This window comes from Cherax quadricarinatus, unplaced genomic scaffold, assembly GCF_038502225.1.
Source record: "Cherax quadricarinatus isolate ZL_2023a unplaced genomic scaffold, ASM3850222v1 Contig333, whole genome shotgun sequence".
Taxonomy (NCBI): Eukaryota; Metazoa; Arthropoda; class Malacostraca; order Decapoda; family Parastacidae; genus Cherax; species Cherax quadricarinatus.
This window is the reverse complement of record NW_027195359.1, coordinates 173897-200580: the sequence shown is the minus strand read 5'-3', so window position 1 is coordinate 200580 and position 26684 is coordinate 173897. Positions and strand designations below refer to the sequence as shown.

Here is a 26684-nt window from a genome sequence, read left to right as displayed (position 1 = left end):
ATGCTAGAAGTGCATGGAATGAAGTGCCCCAAACAATATTAAATGCAGGGTGGGGAAAGTTATGGCCTTCTGTAGTTAATTCTTTCACTGGTTTTCCCTTGCTTTAGAGTCAGGTTCAGGAAATTGCTCAGCTGGCAAGGAGATTACCAGGTGATGGTTTTGAAGATATGAATGAAGATGTGAATGAGCTCTTAGAAGATGATGATGATGAAGACAGGAGTCCAGAGGAAATGTTGGCAGAGCTCGATGCACAGATACAAGGGAGGGAGATAACAGAAGAGGATGAAGAAGAACCTGAAGAAAAAGTCAACCTTGCGGCAGTTATGTGAGCAGTTCCATGTTGCTGTTAAACTAGCAGACTTTTTTACTGAAGAGGACCCTGACAAATCTAAAAGCAGTGCTTTGAAACGGGGTCTAGACCAGCTGATGATGCCTTACCGTCAGCTGTATAATGTACTGCAGGGTAAAAGAGCCCAGAGATCTGTTACAGAATTTATGCACACTCCAATACAACCATCGACTTCAGTACCAGAACCTCTACCATCCACTTCTGCCGACAACCAACAACCATCCACCTCAGCCTAGTAGGGTCACACAATTCATATCCACTTTCTTCACAATCATCCACAAGTACCATTACCCACAATTTAAGGTAAGAAATACTATTACAGTAGACCCTCGTTTTTCGTAATTAATCCGTTCCAGAGAGTGTGACTAATGGTGAAATTGACGATTTACAAAACCATTTTTCCCCATAAAAAATATTGTAAATCCAATTAATTCGTTTTAGACCAAAAGTATTAACAAAAAAATATTTTTTTTATATGAAATATAGATTTACATACACAGAAAACAGTGAGACATGAAGAATAAAACAATAATAACATCACATTTACCTTTATTAAAAGGCTCTTGTTGGTGTATGAATAAAATGTCATTACGTATGTTAGGAATTGTGTCGGCGGCAGGGAAGTGTGTTTGGAGGCAGGACAAGATAGTCCTTCAATATGACACTAATATCAATTCTATGGCTTATTTATCTATCACAATTCATCTAATATGACATAATAAACAATATTAACCCTTTCAGGGTTGAGAGGCCCTCTCCTAAACTTGTTCTCAGGGTAGAAAATTTTTCGGAAAAAAAAAAAAAATTCTTATGAAATGATAAAGAATCTTTTCCCGAACATAATGACACCAAAAGTATGAAATTTGATGGAAAACTTACGGAATTATGCTCTCATGAAGTTAGCAGTCTCGACGATGTTTACGCATTGGCGATTTCACCCACTTTGAGACCTATTTTTGGCCAATTCCAGTGTACTAGTCGACAAAAATCATAACTATTTCGCTAGAACTCCATTTTTTTGTATTGAATGAGTACAAGAAACCACCCGTTTACCGATTTCAACTATCCAATAAAGTGGTCAGAAATTGGCAATTTTTCCAATTTCACACAAATTTCAAAAGATGCCAATTTCCAAATAGGGTCCAGAATAAATAAGACAGACATTCCTGGCACTAAAATAACATTTCCTCTGTTCTTTAGTCATGTCCCCATGCCCCTCTTACATTTCTTTTGCTTTTCACTTTGAATTTTTATTCTCAAAAAAAAAAAAAAAAAAAAAAAAAAAAAGAAGATTTACTGTTATGCAGACTACTGCATTAGTGTAGAAATGGTATAAATAATATCAGCGCATTTGTGAAAGAATATTAGACTCACCAGTTGATGTGTATTGGACATGTGGGATGATTTGTTTACTTTTGAACTTTGGCAAAAATCGAACATTTCTGCTACTTTGAGCTCAATTTTAAGGTACTTTTCATTGTGAAACCAATCAAAATCATCTCAATTTCTGTAATATGTCTTCCATTCTATAAAATGAGACCAGGAAAACTAGAATACAACCATTAATACCATATGAAAATACAGTGCAAAGTTGCTGTTTTAAGCCAAAAACACGGTCAAAGTTTTTTTTTTTCTCATTACACACTGTGTGCTGCAGAATTTTTTTTTATACTGTGCACACTGGCCACATAGACCCATTCTTTCACATGTAGGCCTACCAGCTTTCTCTCGCTAGATTTGAAGGCGCTAGAATTTACTCGTACTAGTACATCGATAAACCTGGCGCGTAAGACGTACTAGTACGTCGGAAACCCTGAAAGGGTTAAAAACATAGAAACATGACATATACTCTAGAATGAATAAAAAAGTCATTATGTATGTCATGAGTGGTGGTGTGTTTTGTTGTTGGGTGCATAAAGGCCATTGAGAGCATAAGCTGTACATAGTGGTGGTGGAGACGGCAGTGTTGTCAGTAGCCCTATAAAACTCCAACGACATTGGAGGAGTTGGGTTCGTGCTATCCTTTTTCTATTGATTGATCGCTTACTTGCTACACTGTTAATGCTACACTTCATCGCTGGCTGGCACTATAACCTTTATCGACTTGTGCTGCTTTAGTATCATATATATTGTAGAATCACTGAATCACTGAAAAAGGTACATTCTCTCCTCTCTCTTCCTCCTCCACTTTGGCACTTTGCTACAAGGTTTTTCTTGAATTCTGTCATGTTTCTCACTTTCTTTACCAAAGACCTAGGACTAGGAGCTTTCTTTGGGGCCATGGTGGCTTATTTAGCAGTTGCAAGCACTAAAATGAATGGAATATTACGAAATGTATTGTATGAACGTATGGGATTGTCCTCACTCACTGATAAACAATGGCACACTGGCTGTGAATGGAGTGTGGGGCCTCTCGGGGCCGTGCGTACAAGTCTGGGATGAATGACTATTTTCGAGTCAAACGATGATTTGCAAGTCAATATTTTGACAAAAAAAGTTACGATTTTCGAAAATTACGACTTCCGATGCTTACGAAAAATGAGGGTTCACTGTATTTCTATTGCATATGTAGTCTTAAGCAGTAATATATCATGACAATACACTACAGTTACATATTCACATTTATTTTAGTTAGATCTGTTGGTCTAAGAATAAGTTGTTTGGCTTTTTGGGAGCTCCCAGAAATGTAACCCTATTTTTCCCCATAAGTTCTTCAGTTTGTCTAACATAGTTTTACCTAACACAGCGTTTTTAGGAGTGTTACTACCGTGTTAAACGATGGTCTTCTGTACATGAAAAGGAACAATACTGAATGTAATACGTATATTGTATTGGGTAAATATTCCTAGTTGCAAAATAAATGAAATTAAATAAAGAATATTATGCCTTGGGAATTCATTTCCAATTATAACTTGGGTAGCTATGGGTAACATGTATCTAACACTCAACTTACATTCATTATTCAGGAATGCATTAGCCCTTTCACTGTCGGTGCCATAGTACTACAGCTTGCAAGCTGGTGTTGGTGCCATAGTATTATGCCAAAATTCTAGCAGCTTCAAATCTAGCGGGAGAAAGCTGGTAGACCTACATGTGATAGAATGGTCTGCGTGATCAGTGTGCGCAGTATAAAAAAAGTCAGGGAAGCTGCAGTGCACTGTGGGAGTGCTAATTCAATACACCTTGGTCACCAAGCCTAGCGGTAAGGAATATCTCACTCCCTGGTGAATTGGGACTCTTCCCTTCCCAAGTGATAGTTCTAACACAGATTGAAGTGTCAGTGAAGATGAATCTCATGGTTTTGAGGACTTGTGACTAAAAGCAATGCCTTGGATACCAGAAACAGTGCTGAAAACCCATCTCTGGTGCTGGGCCATCCCATTCATGTTCACTTGTACTACAACGAAAGAGGAAACTCGTATTTTTACATGTCTCAAAGAATAAGTAAGTTTATTCAGGTATACATAAATACAGTTACATAGATTATCATATGTTGTGACCCCTGAATGGGTCACAATGTATATAATGTATATTACTTTTTCATATAATTTTATATTGCTTATATTTGCGATAATAGCTAAATCGTAAATATATTGCTTTATATTATTATTTGATTTAGTTACTTTTATTAGGTAGGATGTAACATATATATATTATTCAGTGCTCATAGTAAAAGTCTTGATTGTCTAACTACTGTAATTATCGCTCATTGCTCGTTTCCCTGCCGGCTTCTCGGTGTTGCTGGGCAGTAACCGTCCACGGAGCAATCACGTGATTGACGGGGGGTGTTCACACCTCGCCTGGAGTAGTCAGTCTGGGCTGGACGCTCTTGGTGCTTGGACGTATTCCTGACAAGACGTGCCTAACTCTCCCTTATTGGCCCTTGTTGGAAGATCGTCTCTGTCACTTTCTTGTTGTTGGTTCTGTAGAACTCTGTTCACAGAACATTGTCTAGACTTAGTGATTTTCGACGTTGTATTGAGGTTGTGTGTCGCATAGACACTCTGAGAACCTCAGGTCCTGAGCTGTAGCTTCTGACCTAACTTGTACTGGCACCTGTGTACTGTCACAGTCGGGGATTTTCTTATGCTGAACTTAGATTCAGTAGTATGGGAGTTTTTTGACTTTTGTGGAGGATCTGCAGATGGTCCCTACTTAATGTCGTTATATTATCTCCTTGTTTCTGATTGTGTCACAGTTGCTTGTTATATTGCTGTTCGGCTTATCAGTCGTTTTATTGTTCAAGCAAGCTGTTCTGATTGCCAGGTTGGTCAAGAAGTTAGTTTGTGAGGACTTTGTCAGTCACTGGTTTAAGTCTAGTCGATTCTTCAGGCATAGCGAACTACTTAGAGCACTTACACACATACACACAAACTTATTTGTATATGTATTATTAAATGTTAATGTACCAGACGGTACTTAAGACATAAATACATGTATGTGATATGTGCCTTCAGCACAATAATACTGTACACGAGAGAAGTGGATATTATTATTTTGATTACTGTGATTAATTTAATTTAATTTGATAATATACTCCTAGACATTTTTGTTATTAATAAATTTATTAAATTTTAATTTCTTTAGTTAGTAGCCTACCAGTTGTAATCCTGAAGCACTAATAATTATTATTGAATTCTAATGGATAATTGGACCAGGATACTGACTAATTGTTACGAAAACCCAGTAACAGGCTGGATGCTAGAAGGGCAGTCCTTTCTAGTATTCACTGGAGATCTCTATGCTTATTAGAAATCATGTTATTTGTAACATCATACATAGCAGCATATGTGTAGATAACCTAGGACAACCCAAAAAAAGTCAGACAAAGTGACTTGTTTCCATGTGAGTGATGGGGAAGACAGCATGGGTGGTGGGGAAGACAGCATGGGTGGTGGGGAAGGCAGCGTGGGTGGTGGGGAAGGCAGCGTGGGTGGTGGGGAAGGCAGCGTGGGTGGTGGGGAAGTCCGCGTGGGTGGTGGGGAAGGCAGCTTGGGTGGTGGGGAAGGCAGCGTGGGTGGTGGGAAAGGCAGCGTGGGTGGTGGGGAAGGCAGCGTGGGTGGTGGGGAAGGCAGCGTGGGTGGTGGGGAAGGCAGCGTGGGTATGTGTAAACAGGTTTTGTAAGCAATATAATTATAACAGTGTTTGTGCGGTTATTGTGTTGCATAAAACGAGTGGATATATAGTACGTATACATTATGCATTATATTGGTCTCACAGGCCACAAAAGTTACTTGAAAAAATAAAATATTAGAAAAGAAAAAGAAAAAATACAATAAAAGTAAAAATAATATTATCGAGTGAGTAGCGGTCGCTGATGTTGCCGTAAGCGGTGCACTTTCTGTCAGCTTCACACCTCTATATCTCAGTAAGTACTGATTGCAAAAATTTTTTTTCTTTTAAAACAATCAGAAAAATATTCTTAACATTTTGCTAAGAAAAAATAATATTTTTTTCAAATATTTTTCGACACTGAGAGCGAGTTTGTGAGCAAGAGTCTCAACAGTGAAAGGGTTAATGCTGTCACTTGGGGTCATTTATGCTCTGATAGCAACCTCATTGAAGTACATACAAGCATAAATCCCTATTAAGAAAACCTAAGTACAGCAGGTCCTTTAATAACGTCATTTCGTTCAATGTTGTTTTCTTATAACCTTGATGAGGAAAAAAAAAATGAATGATTACAAATTATTGTAAAATAGAAATGCATGACAATAAATGATACAGTATGAAAGTGCTCAGCGACCGTACCATATTTGTTTTTGAACTGCATGGCGGTGGGAGGTGCTTCTTACAATTTTCACTTTGCAAACATTTATTCCTTGATTTCACCCTGTTGCAATGAATTTTAAAGGTGCATTGTGCACCCCCTGATGTCTGTGGCCACAAAAAAAAAAGAGAAAAGTGTGATATTAGAAACAAAACTAAGTGTGGTTTTGTTATACGTACTTTGTTTAGCTTAAAGTTGCGGTTTCCAAGAACCTAATGATGACATTAAGTGAGGACTTACTGTATAGCCAACATGAAGGGATGTTTGATATATTTAACTTAATACTCAGAAAACACTTGGACACAATAAACAAAGAACTATCCAGCATACCCTGGGAGACAGTCCTGAGCACCTTTAACCCACACCAATGGTGAAGTTGAATGCAGAAGCATGTAAAGCTTGTGTAAAATATGTTCCTCTGGTCAAGCCTACAAGAAGATCAGATAAAGAAAGTGAGTGTAGAAGAGTGTACAGAAGAAAATGAATTGCATAAAACTGAAATGCATAAAAATGATAATATAGCACAACAAAAGAAAGATAATCTACACTGAAAAATTACCAATGCATGCCAGGAACTAAAACATTTATACCAGATGGAAGAAGTACAAAATGTTGTTTAAGAGTATACCTGGAGGGGGTTTTGGGTGTCAACACCTCTGGTCCATGTCCAGGCCTCGCAGAGGATTAGTGCCTGATCAACTAGGCTGTTTTTGCTGGCTGCATGTAAATCGACATATGAACCACAGCCAGGCTGGTCAGGTACTGACTTTAGGTACCTGTCCAGCTCCTCCTCTAAGACAGCCAGAGATCTGTAGGAGGCAGTTGAATAATCTTGGGCCCCTGACACTTATTGTGTTATCTTTTAGCATACTCATAGCACCCATGCTTTTCATTGCAGGGGATGTAGCATCACCTGTCAAGTCTTTTGCTTTCATAGGGAGTGATTTTCATGTGTAGATTTGGGACTAGTCCCTCTAGGATTTTCCAAGTGTATATTATCATGCATCTTTCTTGCCTGCATTCCAGAGAGTACAAGTCAAGGGACTTCAACTGTTCTCAGTAATTTAGGTGCTTTATCATATATGTGCCGTGAAAGTTCTTTGTGTATTCTTGAGGTCTGCAATTTCAGCTGCCTTGAACTGGGCTGTTAGTGTACAGCAATATTCCAGCCTAGTGATAAGTGATATGAAGAGAATCATCATGGGCTTGGCATCTCTAGTTTTGAGGGTTCTCATCCATCCTATCAGTTTTCCTAACAGACGTGGTAGATACATTGTTGTGATCTTTGAAGGCGAGATTCTCTGTGGTTGGACTTTGTTTTATACTCCAATCTATTTTTTATTTCCTCAAGTTTCCCATAGCAGAGTAATTGAAATTTGCCTTCATTGAATTTCATATTGTTTTCTGTGGCCTATTTAAAGATTTGGTTGATGTCCACTTGAAAATTTGCAGTGTCTTTGATGGATGACGTTGTCGTGCAGATTCAGGTATCAGCAAAGGAGGACACTATGCTGTGGCTTACATCCCTGTCAGATATGAGGATGGGGAAAAGGATGGGAGTGAGTACCGTACCTTGTGGAACAGAGATTTTTACTGTAGCCACCTCTGACTTTACTCTGTTTACTATTACTCTTGGTGTTCTATTTGCTAGGAAGTTATAGATCCGTCTATTACACCATGATCACACTTGTTGAAGGCTTTCACAAAGTCTGTGTATACCACAGCTTCATTTTGTTTGTCCTCCAGAGCATCCAAATCATTTCATGGTGGTCCTGTAGTTGTAAGGGGCAGGAGCAACACTAAACCCATGCTGCCCTGGGTTGTGCAATTGATGGGTATCCCAGTGGTTGGTGATCTTGCTTTTTAGACCGTTTCAAAGATTTCTATGATATGAGATGTTAGTGCTATTGTCTGTAATTATTTTCAAGTATTTCACTGTCACCTTTGTGGAGTGGGGCTATGTCTGTTGTTTTTAGTAACTATGGAATGACCCCTGTGTCTATGTTTCCTCTGCATAGAATATGAGGATGGTTTCTTGCAGTTCTTGAACAGAGTTCCATGAGTCTGGGCCTGGGGCAGAGTACATGGGCATGTCATTTATTGCTTTTTCAAAGTCCTGTGGTGTTAGAATTATATCAGAATTCTTGAATTAACTAGATTTTGAGTCTTGGTCATAAAAAATTCATGTAGATTGTTGACCCTCAGTCTGATTAATGGCTCACTGAACGTTGAGTCATTTTGGGACTTTAGTATTCACCCATTTCTTTGCTGTCATCTATGTAAGTCCCATCTCTCTTAAACAGGGATCCAAAACTGGGTGTGAGTTTTGCCCTAGATTTGGTATAAGAAAAGAAGTACAGTAAAACTCCAGTTTTCGTCTGGTCCGAATATCGTAAAATTCGGATTTCGACCACTATTTTTGGTGAATTTTTACTCTGGGTTTCGTACATTTGACTCGGAAATCATCTGTATTAGATGCATCTGCCCACTCGGGCCGCCGCTGCCTGACTCAGTCTGCCTCTGTCACTTGTCAAGTGAACAATACCCCACGCGTTCATCCATTGTTTTTGGTGCTTGTTAATTGAATGCGACTGCAAAATAAGCCACCATGGGGCCAAAGAAAGTCCAGAGTGCCAGTCCTTTGGTAAAGAAGGTGAGAAACACAATAGAATTAAAGAAAGAGCTTGTATCAAAATACGAAAGTGGCATACATGTGGCCGAGCTCGCCAAGATGTATGGGAAGTCCAAATCAACAATTAGTTCCATCCTGGTGAAGAAAGTAAAAATGAAGAAAGTTGATGTTGCAAAAGAGGTAAATATGCTAACGAAACAGAGATCACAAACCGTCGAAGATGTGAAGTTGTTGTTGGTGTGGATCAACGAAAGACAGTTAGCAGGAGATAGTGTTGTGCAGAGGATAATTTACGAAAAGGCAAGGCAGTTGTGTGCGGATCTTGTAAAGAAAATGCCTCGAACGAGTGCTGCTGTTAGTGAATTTAAGGCCGGCAAAGGCTGGTTCAACAGATTCAAGAAGCGAAATATCATACACAGTGTGATAAGGCATGGTGAGGCTGCAAGTTCAGACAAACATGCGGCCGAAGAATTTGTTGATGAATTCAAGGATTACATAGAGGCTGAAGGATTCCTCCCCCAACAAGTGTTCAATTGTGATGAAACAGGCCTCTTTTGGAAGAAAATGCCAAAGAAGACCTACACTACACAGGAGGAAAAGGCACTGCCAGGGCACAAGCCTATGAAGGATAGGATAACTCATTTGTTCTGTGGTAACACTAGTGGGGATTTCAAAGTGAAGCCTTTACTGGTGTATCACTCTGAAAATCCATGAGTGTTCCAGAAAAATAATGTGATGAAGAGTAAATTGTGTGTGCTGTGGAAGGCTAACAATAAAGCATGGGTCACGAGGCTAATTTTCATTGAGTGGGTCAATGAAGTGTTTGGCCTGAGTGTGAAGAAATACCTCCTGGAAAATAAATTGCCACTTAAGTGCCTCCTGGAAAATAAATTGCCACTCAAGTGCCCCCTGCTCATCCTACAAACTTGGAAGACCAATTGTTTGAGGAGTTTAGTTTCATCACAGTGAAGTTCTTGCTCCCTAATATCACTCCTCTCATGCAGCCCATGGACCAGCAGGTCATTTCAAACTTCAAAAAACTCTACATCAAAGCATTGTTTCAAAGGTTCTTTGAAGTGACCTCGGACACTGAAGTGACCCTAAGAGAGTTCTGGAGGAATCACTTCAGTATCCTCAATTGCATAAGCTTTATAGATAAGGCTTGGCAGAAAGTGACTTCCAGGCCGATGAATTCTGCTTGGAGAAAATTGTGGCCAGAATGTGTCCAGGAGAAGGATTTTGAAGGGTTTGAGGCTGACCCTGACGACCCTACGCCTGTTGTGGAATCTATTGTGTCTTTGGGGAAGTCCGTGGGGTTGGATGTGAGTGGCCAGGATGTGGAAGAGTTGGTGGAGAACGACAAGGAAGAGCTAACCACTGAAGAGCCATACAAGAAAGGTATACAGTACCAACAAGATGAAAGTTAAGAGACATATGCAACATCTGGGTATCTTTTTTATAGACGTTTTGCCATCCAGTGGCTTTATCAACACAGATTCTAGGACATAACTTGAAGACAGTGAAACTATATACAAAAGATGAGGTAATCAGTCCCTCAGCCTTGGAGTTGGTGTGAAGAGAAACAGCTGTAGAGATTCCAGAGCACAGACAAGGAAGCTGGCGCTTACACAGGCATTGGGTAGGTAGGGACTTTGAGTCATATTTTAAGCCAGCTCACTGATTTTTGACCAAATTCCTGGCTATTTTGCTAGTATGCCTTTCATTATATCAACTGAGCACAAGAAACTGTCCATTCAAAATCAGAACTCCCCTATAAAGTATTCAAAAAGTGGTAATTCAGTAAATTCTATAATAAACACTGTATGCATTAAAACAACTAAAGCAACTTATCCTCTGGTTATTCAACATGTTCCCCCCCAGGCATCTGGTGCATTGAGGCATTTGTGGAGACAAAGAACTTATTCATGGAGGCACAGAGGGGAATGTACCAGAGTACAGTGGTATCATCATTGTACTGTATATGGGTGTTAGATGTTGCTGAGGAGGGGGAGGAGGAGCCTGTGGTAGTGGACATGTTGTGTTTGAGGGCAATGTGTGTTATGAATATTATTCAGAGAATTTTGAATTAGGAGATTAGAAGATGGGGGGTTACCACAAGTATAATTCATAGGGCTAAGAGTGCTCAGTGCTTGAACATCCAACAGGTTTGTGTGAGCATGTTAGGTCAGTTTGAGTGGAGCAAAGTGATTTTTATGACTTGACATTCTGTGGGAGTGTGAGCTAGGTAGTATTTATGAAGTGACTAAAGGGAAACTGGTTAGCCAGTCTTGAGTCCTGGAGGTGGGAAGTAGTGCCTACACTCTGAAGGAGGGATGAAGATGTTGCAATTTGGAAGGCATCTGAATTGTCATGTAAGCGTACTTTTGACAAAACAAACAATGGACTGAATGGTGGGGACTCCACCTCAGTGGGAAATGACCATTCTGTTATAAAAATAATAATAATAAAAATAATAATTGGTTTTTGCAGGTTGAGGTGGTGGGTACTGTCTCTGCGGGTTTGGAAGCTGCTTGCTGGAGTCCTGATCAAGAACTTCTTATCCTAGTGACTTCGGAATCTATTGTAGTAGTTATGACAGCAGATTTTGATCCAATTGCAGAATTTCCCCTTAATCAGGATGATTTTGGTGAAAATAAATTTATTAATCTTGGCTGGGGAAAAAAGGAGACACAGTTTCATGGTACAGAAGGTAAAGGAGCCGCTAAGGTTATGAAGCCGGCAGTTAAAGAAGTTCCTGATTGGGATGATCGCAAGCCATGGATCAGTTGGCGAGGTGATGGCCAGCTTTTCGTTGTAAGCCATGTTGCACAGGATACACAGAGTCGGCGTCTTCGCATAATTAACCGTGAAGGGATCTTGCAGTACACAAGTGAAGAGGTGGATGGCTTAGAACAAGCCCTCTCCTGGAAACCCTCAGGTAGTTTAATTGCTTCTTCTCGGAGACTCCCAAACAAGCATGAGGTGATTTTCTTTGAAAAGAATGGTCTCAAACATGGAGAATTTAATTTACCTTTTAAATCCAATGAAATGCTTGTAAAAGAAGTTAGTTGGAATCAGGATTCCAGTGTTCTTCTAGTTTGGCTGAAGCCACTTACAAAGAATGAAGGGGATCCAAAGGATATAGTTCAGTTGTGGACAACTGGAAATTACCACTGGTATTTAAAGCAGGAGTTGAAGTTTGCAGAAGGCATAAATTATTTGTGTTGGGATTGTACAGCACCCTTCCTATTGCATTTACTTACTCCATCTCATCTCCATCTTTACAGTTGGGTTGTAACTAACAACATTTCTCGTGGATTTGGTTCTGTGGATCTTGCACAGGTTGCAGTGATTGATGGCACAAAGCTGCTCATGACACCATTCAGGCAATCGATTGTGCCACCTCCAATGTCAGCATATGAGGTCACATTCACGGAGCAGATAAGCGCTGTTATGTTTGCTCCGCCCATTGTCAAGACTTGTGAAGCTTCACCAGATAGTTCTGTGTGTGTGGAAGATTCAGGATTTCTAGAGGCATTTGATCCTCCTGGCTGCAACAGCAATAGTTTGTGTGTGTTACATGGATCAGAGACTTTAACATTCTTAACTCAAGCACATGCCAATGATATCTTGGATGACCATGGTTGTAATGTAAAAATCACCGGTGCAGGAGGAAATGGCGTCACTGTTAAGGTGAATGTTCATCGAGTAATTGCACAGCATAAAGTGGAATGGGACCCAGAAAAAACTCCAAAATGTCAAGAAATATCTCAGTTGTGCAATTGGGTTTGGGCAGCAAAAAACACTCTTTTAGCATGCTACAAGACAGAAGAAGTGTGTTATGTTGTAATGGTTGATATTCAGTCCATAGGATCAGAGGCAGGACGAGTAACAGTAAAGGCAGTTTTGCCTGTGGAGGAATCTGTGGTTAGTATATCGCCTTCTCCTGATGGTACAATTGCTGCTCTTCAGTGTGTGTCTGGGGCACTACTGGAACTTAATTTTCAGACACAAGCGATTGAACCATACACTGAAAGTGGAGAGGAAGTTAGGTTTCCCAGTGTGTGCCAGCAAGTAAGTCTTTGTCCAGTTGATGATGGGTCACAAGTTATTCCTATTGGGTTAACTTCCAGGAATCGTTTGTATTGGGGAAATAATCAGCTTCTTGCCAATTGTACATCTTACCACATTCACACTGATCACTTGCTAACAACCACAACAAAGCACATGCTGCTAATCATACCCCTCAAGCATAGCACTTTTAGTAAACTATTTACAGGAAATGCTGAAGATAGTAGTACTGTTGGATCACGAAAAGTGGAGAGAGGCTCTCGCATTGTCACAGCAGTGCCTCAGGACACAAGAGTAATTCTGCAGATGCCTCGTGGCAATCTTGAGGTAGTTAGTCCTCGACCCCTGACAGTTCATATACTGAAGGTCCTTTTAAATGAGCACAAGTATTATCAAGCACTGGAAATCATGAGAGTACAACGTATAGATTTAAATCTCATGTTTGACCATAACCCAGCAGAATTTCTTGCTCATGCTACTCATTTTGTTCAAGATGTTGATAATCCCCAATGGATAGATGTGTTTTTAGCTAGTTTGAGTGAAACTGATGTTACAGATATCATATACTCTTTTAACTACAGCTACAGGCAGAATGAGGGAAGCAAAACTCAAGAGCTGAGTAGTAAAATTGATGTGGTATGTAATGCTGTTCGAGAAGCAATGATTGCTCTTGATGAGGAAAAGTTCCTTCTACCAATTTTGACTTCTTATATTAAGATGACTTCCTGCCAGATGGAAGTTGCTCTAAAAAAGATTCAGAATATGAGGGAACAAACAGACAAAAAATTTAAGGTATCTGCAGAGGAAGGATTGAAACATTTACTTTATATTGCTGATGTTAATGAATTGTATGATGTTGCACTTGGAACATATGATTTTGATCTTGTTATGATGGTTGCTGAGAAGTCTCAGAAGGATCCCAAAGAGTACCTTCCTTTCTTGAATGATCTTAAAGTACTTGAAGAAAATTATAGAAAATTCAAGATTAATGTCTACCTAAGACGGTTTCAGAAAGCTTTGGAGTGCTTGAGGGGAACAGATAATCATAAACAAGAATGTCTTGACCTTATTGTGTCAGAAAATTTATACAAGGAGGCTCTACAGATATTTTCTTCATCTACAGATATGAACAAAGCTGTATGTGAAATCTATGGTATTTATCTCATGTCCAAACAACACTACAATGAAGCAGCTATTATGTATACTCGTGCCCATAAGCTTGATGAAGCTCTGCATGCTTATCAGCAAGCTGGAAACTGGAAAATGGTACTTGTTGTTGGGGCACAACTGAATTTTAGTAAAGAGGAGATGAATGTTCTGTGTTACTCACTTGTAGAATCCCTGAAGAACAGGAATATACCTAGAGATGCTGCTTGGATCTATGAGGAATACCTGCAAAATGAAGAGGAGGCATTAGATTGTTTAGTGAAAGGAAATCAGTGGGTTGATGCACTTAGGGTAGCATACAAATATAACCGCCCTGATCTTGTGGACACGCACATAAAACCAGGTGCTCTAGAGCAATGCGAGTCCTACCTAGAAGAAATAATAAATCTTACTAAGATGTTTAGGCAGTACCATTCTAGATTGATTGTTGTACGAGAAAATAAAGAAAAGCAACACCTTGATTTTTTGGAAGGAAATACTGAAGGTCATCTTGATTCTGACCTTTATTCAGATACAAGCACAGTGACAGGAATTACATACTCCAGGAGTCCTGTAACTGGTTCCAGAGCTAGTATTTCTACTTCTGGAAGAACATATCGTTCTACTAAAAACAAGAAGAAATTAGAGCGAAAGAAATTTAGTACAAAAGAAGGTGGTGCACATGAAGATCTTGGTTTAGTCACTGCTCTTCATACAGTGTTTGTTACAGCAGACTGCATGGCTTCAACACTCTCAGATTTGTGCACCATTTTGATCACTTTTGGCATGGATGAGAAAGCAATGCACCTTCAAACATATCTGTCAAAACTCCTGAGAGAAATGGATAGAAAGAAAACTGAAATCTGGCCTTCATCTGCACTAGCCAGTGATGATGAGCCTGAATTTGGGCCTCAGTTGACCACAGATGGAGTGGTTAATCAAATTAAAGGTGGTGGAAGCGGTGTGTCGTTTGTGGTTGAGCGCATGAGAGCGCTGGAGCCTCATCTGAGACATCCTCCTCAAGTAACTCGACCCTCCAGCTGGGGTCTGCACATGCTGAGAGGGAATAGATAGGAGTAGGAGTGCAGTAATCTCATATTACTTCAAAGCAGTGGGTAACTTTACTGGATATTTTTATGTTGTAATGTTTTCATGTAAGATTTTCCTACATTTATAAAACTTAGAAATGAATGCAAAAGATCTGCATTAGCATTTTAAATGTGTAAGGACCTTTCATAGAATATAATACAAAATTTAAGGGATTCTCAATTAAATTATATGTCTTGTAAATTTGAAGCAGCAAAGTCAAAACAATTATAAAGGATTCTGGAGTTTTGAGAATCTCATAAGGAAGAATAATTGTAACATTTTAAAGCCATTCATATGGAATATTTTAGTTGGTCTTGTTACAGTATACAACATGGTAACAGTAATGTATGGTGTACAAGAGGGTGTGTGATATTGTATGGAGTAGGCCTACCTATTCTCAATTATGGAAACATTTAGAAATGAATACAAGTCCATAAGCACAAAGAAGCATATCTTATCAGACATACAAAATGAGTAATGAAATAATGTATGCATTAATAACTGAATTTTTTTTTAGCAAATTTTGGAAATGAACTGAAGAACGAGAATCAAATATGTACAGTGGTACCCTGGGTTACAAGCAGCTCCCAACTCGAACAATTATGTAAGTGTATTTTTGTAAGTGCTTTTGTAAGTGTATTTTTGAGGGTCTGAAACGGAATAATCTAATTTTCATTATTCATTTGGTATTGGCACTCGAACAGCCTTCTGGAATGAATTAAGCTCGTAACTCAAGGTACCACTGTATCTCCAGTATTAATGTGCATAAGGTTAGTGGAAATGCCAATACTGAGGGAGTGTTTGAGTGATGATCTCCTTCCAGTTATCAATATGCATGTTTGCAATATATAAATCCAAGTGAATATACCCAGATTTCCACATCAGATACCCAAAGATGGTAATGATGTGTTTATTGTTTTGTTAAATGTGCTTCGGAAGAACGTTTCCTTTCACAGTTATGATGTTTAATTTGATGGCTAATGTTTTGAAATATTTTTTGTGTAATGTACCAGACACTTGACTGTTGATTTTAGTTAATCTTTTTGAAGCTATTATTAATGCCTTCTAAAATGAAAGTCTGAAGGATATACTAATTGTAAAAGCCAGAAGAATATACCAAATGTAAAAGTCTGAAGGATATACTAATTGTGATATTAATGATTAATTATTGGAATTTGTCATCTGTGCAAAGGAAGATCACCATACAGTGCTGGATTTAGGTGGTGGGGGTCCAGGGCCCAGTTTGGTGGAGGGCCCCTTTTAAGTTTCTCCTTAGAAAACTTTCACCACTCTTAAGATGAAGAAATGAAACAATAAATTGGATTTATAATGTGTTTTAGCACCCTTTCGGTTCATTTGCAAGTGTAACTCAAAAGTAATCTACAGACTTATGAGGCGTTATCTTCAGTCAGAAAATATTATGAGCCAGGTACATTCCATGCTTTTTTTGATGGAAAAGTCTCTGATGACTCCAAAATCCAACGAGCGCAGGATGTCAAATTCTATGCTCATGACCATCAGATTCACAAGCCGCCCTTGCTTCATGCTCATTCGTAGGTGGTTCTCAATAAGTTCATGTTTTGGAAAGGAACGTTCTGCACTGCAATTGCTTACCATCACTACAAGGTACATTCTCAATGCGACTTCAACATTTGGGTAAATATTAACCACATGTTTTTCGTGGAAGAGCTTGTAAAGAAATAATTCTGTGCTCATGTTGTTGGGCTCTTTGTTTGCATGAATCCTGGAAAAAGAAGAAAATTGAATCATTTCATTTGGAAAGGAATTTTCTGTCTTTGGGATATACTTCCTATAGGTTTTGTGCTGCTCTTGTCAGCTCTTCGGGCGATAACTCCGTCAATCGCTCAAAGCAACTAAACTAAGCTGACATCAGCTCATATGCATGCAAATGTTGATCAGTTGAAGCTACAAACTGATCAATGACAAGAATGAAATCCTTTACTCTAAATTTTTCAGAGGGGTTCATGCTTGCTTGTTCTGCATGACCATAGTCCAATGGACTTAAACAAATGTTGTGGGATTGCTTTCACAATTGAGTGTAGTCTGCAGAACCCGACAGTTATTGACCTTGTCTCTCATAACTGTCAAAACATTCACGTTTAGACTGCACAAAGTCTTTCAGACTAGCCAATGAAGCAACTGCAACATAAAGATCTAGTTTTTTGCTTTGTAGCCCTTGATTTGTTGCATTCATTCTTTGAAGAATGTCATTCCAGTAAGCAGTATAAATTCCTGTTTCAAGAAGACAGATCTTTGCTGACAATCTATGTGCTTTGCAGTGTACACAGGCCCTTCATCAACGTCATTTGTGATGCTTTCCAATGCATTTCTGATTTCGTTGTAACCAAATCTGAAGGCTTTGACTGCATTGGCCTGGCAAGACCAACGTGTTGTTGTAACCCGTTTCAGAGTCAAGGAAATATATGTACTTTACAGAGCATCTGTTATAATTTTTTGCCGATGTGAAATAAAAAAAAACTCGTACAACTTTTGAAGGAAATCAAAGTAATGGATTGCTCCAGTACAACATTCTGCTGCATTTTTCCCAACTAGGTTCAGTGAATGAGCTGTGCAAGAAACCCATTCTGAGTGGCTGTTCTCTTGCAGAACTTTGGCCCATAGACCATTGCACGTACCGCTCATTGAACTAGCATTATCGTAGGTCTGACCATGGCAGTTACTGATGTCTATTTCATGTAATTGGAGGAACTGCAGCATGACATCAAACATGTCCTACGCTGTGTGGCCCTTGTTCGGCATGAACATAATTCTCAACAGGCTCATTATTCTCTATGTAATGCAATACAAGTGCAAGCTGATTGACATGGCTTTTGTCAGGCGTGGAGTCGAGGGAAATTGAATAGTACGTACTTACTTTTTTTTATTCATTGGATTATTTCATTCAAAACTTGCTTTCCCATCATATCTATGAGCTCTTCCATTACTGTCGATGACAGATAGCTCGTGTGCCCAGAGCCATGCTCGGAATGCTTCTTGATATGCTGTGATCAAAGGTCATTGTATTGCAAAATAAGCTCAGTAATCCCCAGATAGTTTCCATTGTGAGGCGAACCAATCAACTTATTGTCTCCCCTGAATGCGAAGCCCGTTCAACAATGAGCTTGATAATGCTGACCAGACGCTTCATTATTGACCGCTAATAACGTTTTCCTTGTTCAGTCTGCTGTAACATTTCATCATCAATCCATGTGGATGCTTTTGATCTAGCATGAAATGCAGTGGTTGAGTCAAGATGTTCCTTCGACCGCTCGTGTTGCTTTAGACGATAGTTTGCATGTTTCCAGTCAGAGAAACCACTGTTAACAAGCGATGATTGGTGTTTCGTTGCATTGAGACACATGAACTTGCAGCGGTAGCAGTACAAACAACTACTTAAAGAAGAAAAACAGCCATTCCCTATATACGACCTCACCATTGTAATTCTGACGACTGAATAGCCCAACTGTACAAATTTGTGGATCACAATTTTAAACAACTGATGCACCTTTTTTCACAAAGTGTTCTCTCATCAAATCTGAAATAATGGTAGGCCACAGCCCAATGTCGTTTTCAATTTGTGCTGGCGCTTTGTAAATTCAGTGACGTTGCTTGTCCTCACAATTTTCTTTCTGGTGTATTTCGTCATGGCCAAGGTGATCTTGTTGCTTCTGGATTTCTTAATGTTCTGCTTGTCGTACTGGTTTTTCATGTTCTTCCTGATCATCCTGCTCATGGCATTCCTCTCGATGATTGCCAGCTTCATGTTGGAGTAAATTATCATCTAGCTGATCAGGTGTCACTGTTCAGTGCAATGCTGTGGAGTCCTTTTGAAATGCTGATGATGTCTCTCCCAGTGTTTGCTGTGCATGTGTAGCCATGAAGTCACTGATTTTTTGCATTTTAGACGCTGATATTACTGATTTCTGAGCAACTTCCTTGGCCTTTTAGCTGCTCCACTGGGATATGTTCTGACTCAATTTTTATGTCAATCTTTAGAATGGTTGTCCATATTTCTACCTGAAAGAAGCAGCAAAAAACTGAAAACAAGGTTTATATTATACCAAAGTTTTCAGTCACTTGATTGAAATTTAAGAAGAACAGTTTTTCTTTTTTTAAGCATATATGATTATTGCTGCATTCCTGTTGAGTAATGGGATTACAAACTAAGATGGTAACAGAGCTACAGATGTCCCTCTTAACATAATGATAAACGGATCACCTATCACAAAGCTAACAGAGGGAAAATTCTTAGGAATCCACCTTGATAAAAGACTCAAATTTCATACACATATACAACAAATTTCTAAGAAAATTTCCAAGACTGTAGGCATACTATCGAAGATACGGTACTATGCTCCACAGTCAGCCCTCCTGGCCCTATATCACTCTCTTATTTACCCCTATCTCACCTATGGAATTTGTGCATGGGGCTCAACAACAATTAACCATCTCAGACCACTAATTACCCAACAAAAGGCTGCAGTTAGAATGATAACAAATTCTCACTACAGGCAGCACACTCCACCAATATTCAAAACACTCGACCTACTCACCATACAAAATATCCATACTTATTATTGCGCCTATTACATACATAGAACACTTAACTCTGATATTAACCCTCCCCTCAAACATCTCCTTGCCAACCTCAACAGGACACATGACCATAACACTAAGGCACAGATCACTCTTTGATGTTCCTCGTGTCCATCTCACGCTATGCAAAAACTCAATGCACATAAAAGGCCCTAAAATCTGGAATTCATTACCTGTAAATATAAAAGAAACACTACCTGTTTATAAATTCAAGTCTCTTCTCAAAGATCACTTACCCAAAACCAAATAAATACTGAATAACTGAACCTTATAAATTGTATATCTTAAATGTTTCTCACAATTATATCACATAAATGTTAAACCTAAAACCCAATCTAACTTTATTATTTTTTAAATACACTACCTAACAGAATACAGTGGACCCCCGCATAACGATCACCTCCGAATGCAACCAATTATGTAAGTGTATTTATGTAAGTGCGTTTGTACGTGTATGTTTGGGGGTCTGAAATGGACTAATCTACTTCATAATATTCCTTATGGGAACAAATTCAGTCAGTACTGGCACCTGAACATACTTCTGGAGTGAAAAAATACCGTTAACCGGGGGTCCACTGTACTCCATTCGACTGAATGTACAGCAATGCATGCAACCATATGACCTGTCTTTGTAATACTCATTTGTGCTTTATAGTTATCTGTTTACAATAATGTTTTATCACTGATTTCATCATTGCTTAGTTAATCTTAAGCAAATTTTAAGCCAGCCCGTAATGCTATGCATATAAGTGGCTTTGGCATGCTGCTCTTACCTGTATTTTTTTGTACCTCTGTATGTATGCTCAAATTACTAAATAAATAAATAAATAAATAAATAAATATAATTTATAATTTTAAATATAGGAAACACTTAGCTGATAAAAGACAGCAAATCATCTACACAGCCGCCCCTGCAGACGAGGTCTTGAATTGTTGTCATGATCATCTCTCAACGGGCTGGAATAGATCATATTATGTAAACAATAAATTACCCCTAGGGGATGTTATGTCAGCATATTTCATTCACTGATTGCTGACAAACTTACGTGTGTGGACTCAAAGGTCCGCATATCACTGGGATTTATGATAAGTGACTAACTCACGACTTTATACTCAACTGCGCAGTCAATAGTAGTACATCACGAGTTAGAACACTTACCTGGGTATATGTATCTGACCCATAATTATGCCCGGATATCCGTTGAGTTGATTGAAGAATAGTGTTCTTTGAAGAATGTCGCACTATGTGAAAATTTGTGTGGACTGCCTCCAAGTGAGTCGCCTACCCTGGCAAACTCTGTTGACACCGAGCTCTGAGGTGGGTACCTCAGCCTCACAAGTGGCTTATAGGACAGATTTTCACAAATGATTGATGTTGCAAGAAACTCGCCTGCATGCACGTATAGAGGACTAACTTGGTGTTGCAGCATATATCCTGATCTTCAACTTCCCTAAGCTTAGCCTTAGCCCCTCTGGACTTCCCCTCAGAAACCACGTGCAACCGGGAGCCTTAATTCCTGCAATATTCAATCGTTATTAGTGTCCTGCCTGCACCTCAGAAATTCCTATATCCAAGAGGGTATGTATCCCCTAGTATAACTATGCAGACAAGGACACTAGCTTCCAGACTGCCTTGAGACACTGGTACTTACTGGGTATGCTCTGCCAGCTTCAACACAGGCCCACAGATCAAACACACTCACAATTCTCCCCAGACACTGGCCAGAAATCTACGAGATAAAGTGGAGGTCTTGTCTTACTGTATGGGCCTGACGGAGGTCATCTACGGTACATCGAGGTGCCTCTACCAGATTTCCCCAGGTCTCAAATGTGATGACACGTGGGGGCGCCGTCTGCTGATCACGGCACGTCTTGTCCAGTTAGTGTCTGTCTTAAGAAGAACGAGCTGGTCTCTCTTCCAGACCCTCGTCTCTTCGTTCAAACTAGGGCTGCCAGTTCTCCCTAGCTAACTTATCCTAGTGTTTGCCTACATTATCGGCCTATTACTACCTATGTTAAGGTCTTAGGTCTACATTATTATTATCTACAGTTGCCTCAATGATCCTAATATTAGTGTACTACCAGTAAAACTACCTACTCCTTCCCTGAAGGGTAAATCTATAAATTAAATAAGCTTACCAACAATCCTCGCCAACTAGAGAAAATGCTGTTTCTTTGGGAGGGTTTAAGGGCCACCCAGCTCAGCCGTCCCATTATGGCCATGCTGGATCTGTCCTGTGGAACTTTAGGAAATAAATTTCCACATCCTCCCGCCGGCGAAGGTAGGCGTTAAGTCTAGATCAAGTCTGCCTCCTGCAGGCCCTCCCAGTGGTCCCTTGACTTGAGCGCCATTCGATGGGTCATCTGGCCGCTCAGCTCAGTCAGCCTCTGGTCTAATTTCTCATGTCCCGGTCCCACCGTGTGGACCTCGAGAGGTAAAAGCCTGTTGATGGGTCTTACAGTCTCGACACCATTCATTCTCACCTTCACCATTCTCAACCGCTCAGCCTTGTCTGGGTGGGTTGACACTACCAGGCCAAGAGGCCAGTATGCCCTGGGCGCCTCGGATTCTACTAGCACCAGGTCCCCTTCACTTAGCATCATCTTATTTGCCTCAGGGTCGGCACCATAGAAATGTTCCCGCAAGGTTGTCAAGTAATCCCTGCGCCACACCTGGTTCCATTTGTCCAGGATGTTCACCAGTCTGTTGTGACTCCTGTGCAGTTCTTCATTGATGGGGGGACCATCTGGCCCATAATAATCCAGCTCCTTGGAAGACTGACTCAAAATTGCGGGGAAGGGCTCAATCCTCCTTCCAAACAGCATGTGATTGGGGGTGAGAGCTTCCTGCTCGTCAATCCCATTTTGTACGTAGGTCAGAGGCCTGTTATTGACTCTTGCCTCTATCTCAACTAACACTGTCCTCAGTTCATCAAAGCTCACTCTCCTGCCGTGCAAGACCTTCCGAATGCACCTTTTGACTGTGCCCACCATGTGTTCATAGAATCCCCCTTGCCAAGGTGCCCTGGGAGCTATGAACCTCCACTCGCACTCTATTCTCTTCAGGTGTTCTTGTACTTCTCCGTTGTCCCTAAGATTCCTGAAAACTTTATCGGCCGCTCTGAAGCTCATGCCATTGTCCGAGATAATCAACCGCGGGCACGAGAATCTGGCGGTAAACCTCCTGAACAACTTCACGAAAGTCTCTGTTGACATATCTTCTGCCAACTCCAAATGCACAGCTCGAGTAGTGGCACAAGTAAACAGGCAGACACATACTTTCTGAGGGCCCACCCTATTGTCTCCTAGGTTCTTCAATGTGATAGCCCCAGTATAGTCTATTTCCACAGTCTCAAAGGGCCTGTCACTATGTACCCGCTCCTGAGGCAGCGGTGGTGGACCTGGGTAGTCATAGTCCTGTCTGGTGCACCTGATGGACCTGGGAATGGGAAATCATGCAATTCTGCAGATCTTTGCAACCGGATCCCACTCCTGGCAGACTGTTTCTGGCAGTGGGTCGCCCCCAACCAGGTTCAGCTCCCCGGTCTGTTGCACTAGCATCTTCCCTCGAATGGTGATGGGTGTCAACAAACCCAAGGGTCGAAGGCAGTCTGACTTTGCTCAGCAAAGACCCCCGGTCACTTCTTCCCCATCAGGTTTCCTCTTTAGCCTAAGTCTGTCTTCCTGATTTCCCCCCCAATCCCAACACCAATGTTACCTCAGGTACTGAGACCAGCATAGTCACGCTTTCCCCCGTGCCCGCAACGTTGGATTGTTTTTTCACCCATTCTCTCAGTGGCATGTTGGGCCCGAGATCTCCTGATTAGACTCTCGGTAAATGTCCATCAAAAAGCCTTCATCTAGGTGGTACCTTTTAGTTGTCTACATAAAATAGGGTCTTCAGTAATTCCTTAAGCGGGCTGTTACAGTTCACAAGGTGGTAGTCTATGGTAGCCTGTAATAAGAATGGTGAACTAGTGGCACCAAACAACACTGCCCTGAATCTGTAGGTATCATCCCCTTGCTTGGGCACCTCCCTGTTAGCCAACCACAAGAACCTTGTGTAGTCCCTGTCTTGTGGCTGCAACCCAATACGTAGGAAGGCTTTGCTAATGTCTGCCGCATAGGCGTACTGTTCTGTCCTGAATCTCAACAACACATCTGCTAATTTCTGCATCTGGGAGGGTCCTGTGAGCAGACAATCATTCAACAATGGCTCTTGGGGACTCGCCTGTGAGCTGCAGTTGAAGACTACTCTGATGGGAGTGGTTACTGACTCCTTGGTGACTGCCATGTGTGGAAGATAATGGGTGTTTTCCCCAGGGCTGGCATTGGGCACTTTCTCAATGAACACTTTCTCAATGACCCCAAGGGCCAGCTGTGCCTTAATAATATGATCATATTTCCCCACCAGACCCTTCTTGGTCAGGCTGTTCACCAATGAATTCAACTGACCCCGTGCCTTCTTGAAATTAGTGGGCAGCGTTGGGTGTCCCGGTTTCCATGGGAGTCGCACCCAGTACTGTCCGCCCTGAACTGCACATGGTTCAAGTAATCCAACACGTCTCTTCGTGTTGGGGGGGCTGGTCCCCTTTAAACCCTACACATCCAGGTCCTGGGTTTTTGGACTGGCTCACTTTGGATACCCTCAAAGGGAAAGGGTTTCCCTTTATGTTGGTGAGGGGTTTTGATTTAGGGGAAATTTGGGTCTGTGCTCCAGTTCCCCCAATTAAGCCAATGCCTTCCATCCCCAGGCGCTTATAATCCTCCGGGTTTAGCGCTCCTGATTATAATAATAATAATCACTGTGATATGCCAACTTGCCCTCTGCAGTCCTTCGCACACAATCCAATCACCAGTACAGCCTCAGTGCTGTAATACCAGAGCCTCCTTCCGGGTCGCAGGGAAGTGAGCTGGTACCTGCCTCCTAGATGTACCCGCTGGAATCCCGTACAGGCCATCACCTCCTTGATACCCTTCCCGGAAAGATTCTATGTAATCCCTACCAGATTCCCATTACAACGTTGTAGCAAGTCTGGTTCCGCTTTGCTTACCCAACTCCTCAAACGTTTGACTGCTGCAGCCGTCCTTAGTGGTAGATTGGCAGCCTCCACTATCAGGCTGAATTTCCCCGATGCCGCAACGGCCATTGACTACTGATAAGACTGCGTGGACCCCCCCAAACCCTTCCACCTTGTCAAACCAACTGTCTCCCGCTTCAACCTGTTGTGGACCCCGCATGAAGGATCTCTGTGCCCACTGTGGAGAACAAATGGGCATTCAGACTTCTTCCCGTTCAACCACCCCCATTATGGTGGCAGGCCAGAACCTTTAAACTGCCCCCACCCGAACAAATTCTCGTGCCGCACTCGCCACCTCATCACTACAGACTTGTTCTCTCCCGCCTTTCGCAGTTTGCTTTCCTTTTCCATGCATTTGGCCATTAGGACACAGTGCACTGTGGTGCTTACCCTTCCAGCGCCTCACTGGGTGGTTATCCCCGGCAAATGTTCTCCAACACTGAACAAAACCAACTCCTAGTCTTGAACCCTTTGTTAAAGGGGGTGAAACTTGAATCCTGAACTAGCATGTCTTCTTCAAACACGACCCCTCACTGGCCAGCGGAGACTCTCCTGGCTCTGGGGTGGAGGACTTGCTGGAAAATGAGCCAACCTAGTGGAGGTGGTTTAGCTTTATCTCTCGAGATTGGGGGTTGATCATTCCACTGGTGGCAATTTCTCCCCGACCTATGTTCGGGGAGACATGAGATCTCCAACCAACGATCTGTTGTATTGTGAACGGTTCCCGATATTTTAAGTGCAACTCATGCACTGTATCTGCCAGTTTCCCTGAATCACCTGACTGTGACCTTGACTTTCCCAAAATGTAATCTTTAACTATTGTCAAACCCTAACTTCATTGGAACTTCCTAGGCTCTGGGTCAGGCGATGCTTCTGTCCAACAATCGAAAACTACCTTATCTCCCATGTTGCCAAATTTTCCTTAATTGGTTTTGGCATGTTGAATTGGTCGTGGTTTGTCGGCCTCCGAGTTGAATAATCTGAATTTGACGGCATCTGACAAATCGTCTCGTCATCATCTGGGCTTTAAACATCCGAAAGCAATACCTGTTGTTCCCTCAAACGTTGGTAATCTAATAGGCAATCTTGGGCAACATTAACAGGCGTGCTGTGTTCGGTTTCCAACATTTGCTCCCCCTGCTACCGGCCTTCAAGGCTTTATGAACTGCCTGCAGAGTCTCATCGCATTACACTCGCCCTTCGTCATGGTCGTCCTTTCTACTTGACTGTATATTCGAAGTGAGTGGCCTTTGTCTCAAAAGGATAAAACCTCAAAGGCCTCCAGTCTTTTCCCCAGGCAATCTCTAGTTCCTCCAGTCTCGTCCTGATCTTCCTGACCGCATTTACACTAATCACATGCGCTCAGGCGCCTTAGGCCCATGCCGCTTTAATTGACTTAGAGCTGGGACAGCTGTACTAAACTCACCTACCAAAGGGGTTTAGAGATCACGGTATAATTTGTACCAATTGCCCACCCACAGTGAACGATTGGTGAGAATGACAGTCTCAAGGCTTCTCAACAAGCTTAACAATTCCTTTATTATATGACTACTCTGAATCAAAATATCACTGTTAGCTCCAAATCCAATCGAAATGTGTATCGGGTGCAAGCTAACTCTAGCACTTTCCTGTACAATGTAAGCAAATACGGACTTAACCTAGTCTCAGGTACAATCACAAATCCCTTATAAAATGAATCAAACTGAAATCAGACAAAAAGGGGCAGTATTAAATTAAAATCACTTGTAACATAAATAATTCAACAAATCAACTTGTGAAACAGAATGATAATGTATTAAATAGCTTTCAAATGCCCAGTTTACTCTTTTAGCGTGATGGTTGGGGGTAAACTAACCTAACTAGTGTGCTATAAATAAACCGGCTTTAGAAATCCTGTAAATAATAACTAGGTTAAATCTGTCCTACTAC

The 26684-nt window shown here is 41.0% G+C and overlaps 1 protein-coding gene across 1 annotated transcript; it reads left to right on the top strand.

Annotated features, from left to right (window-relative positions):
• Nucleotides 1-352: 352 nt before the first annotated feature.
• On the top strand, nucleotides 353-16380 carry Elp1 (elongator complex protein 1). The gene is made up of 2 exons (XM_053790327.2): nucleotides 353-652; nucleotides 11242-16380. The coding sequence occupies exons 1-2, from the start codon at nucleotides 452-454 to the stop codon at nucleotides 15040-15042; spliced, it is 4002 nt and encodes a 1333-aa protein (XP_053646302.2). The 5' UTR covers nucleotides 353-451; the 3' UTR covers nucleotides 15043-16380.
• Nucleotides 16381-26684: the final 10304 nt, after the last annotated feature.

Coding starts and splice junctions, on each gene's coding strand:
- Elp1 (XM_053790327.2), top strand. CDS start 452: ATGTACTGCAGGGTAAAAGAGCCCAGAGATCTGTTACAGAATTTATGC. Junction 653..11,241: donor ACCATTACCCACAATTTAAG/GTAAGAAATACT, acceptor TGGTTTTTGCAG/GTTGAGGTGGTGGGTACTGT.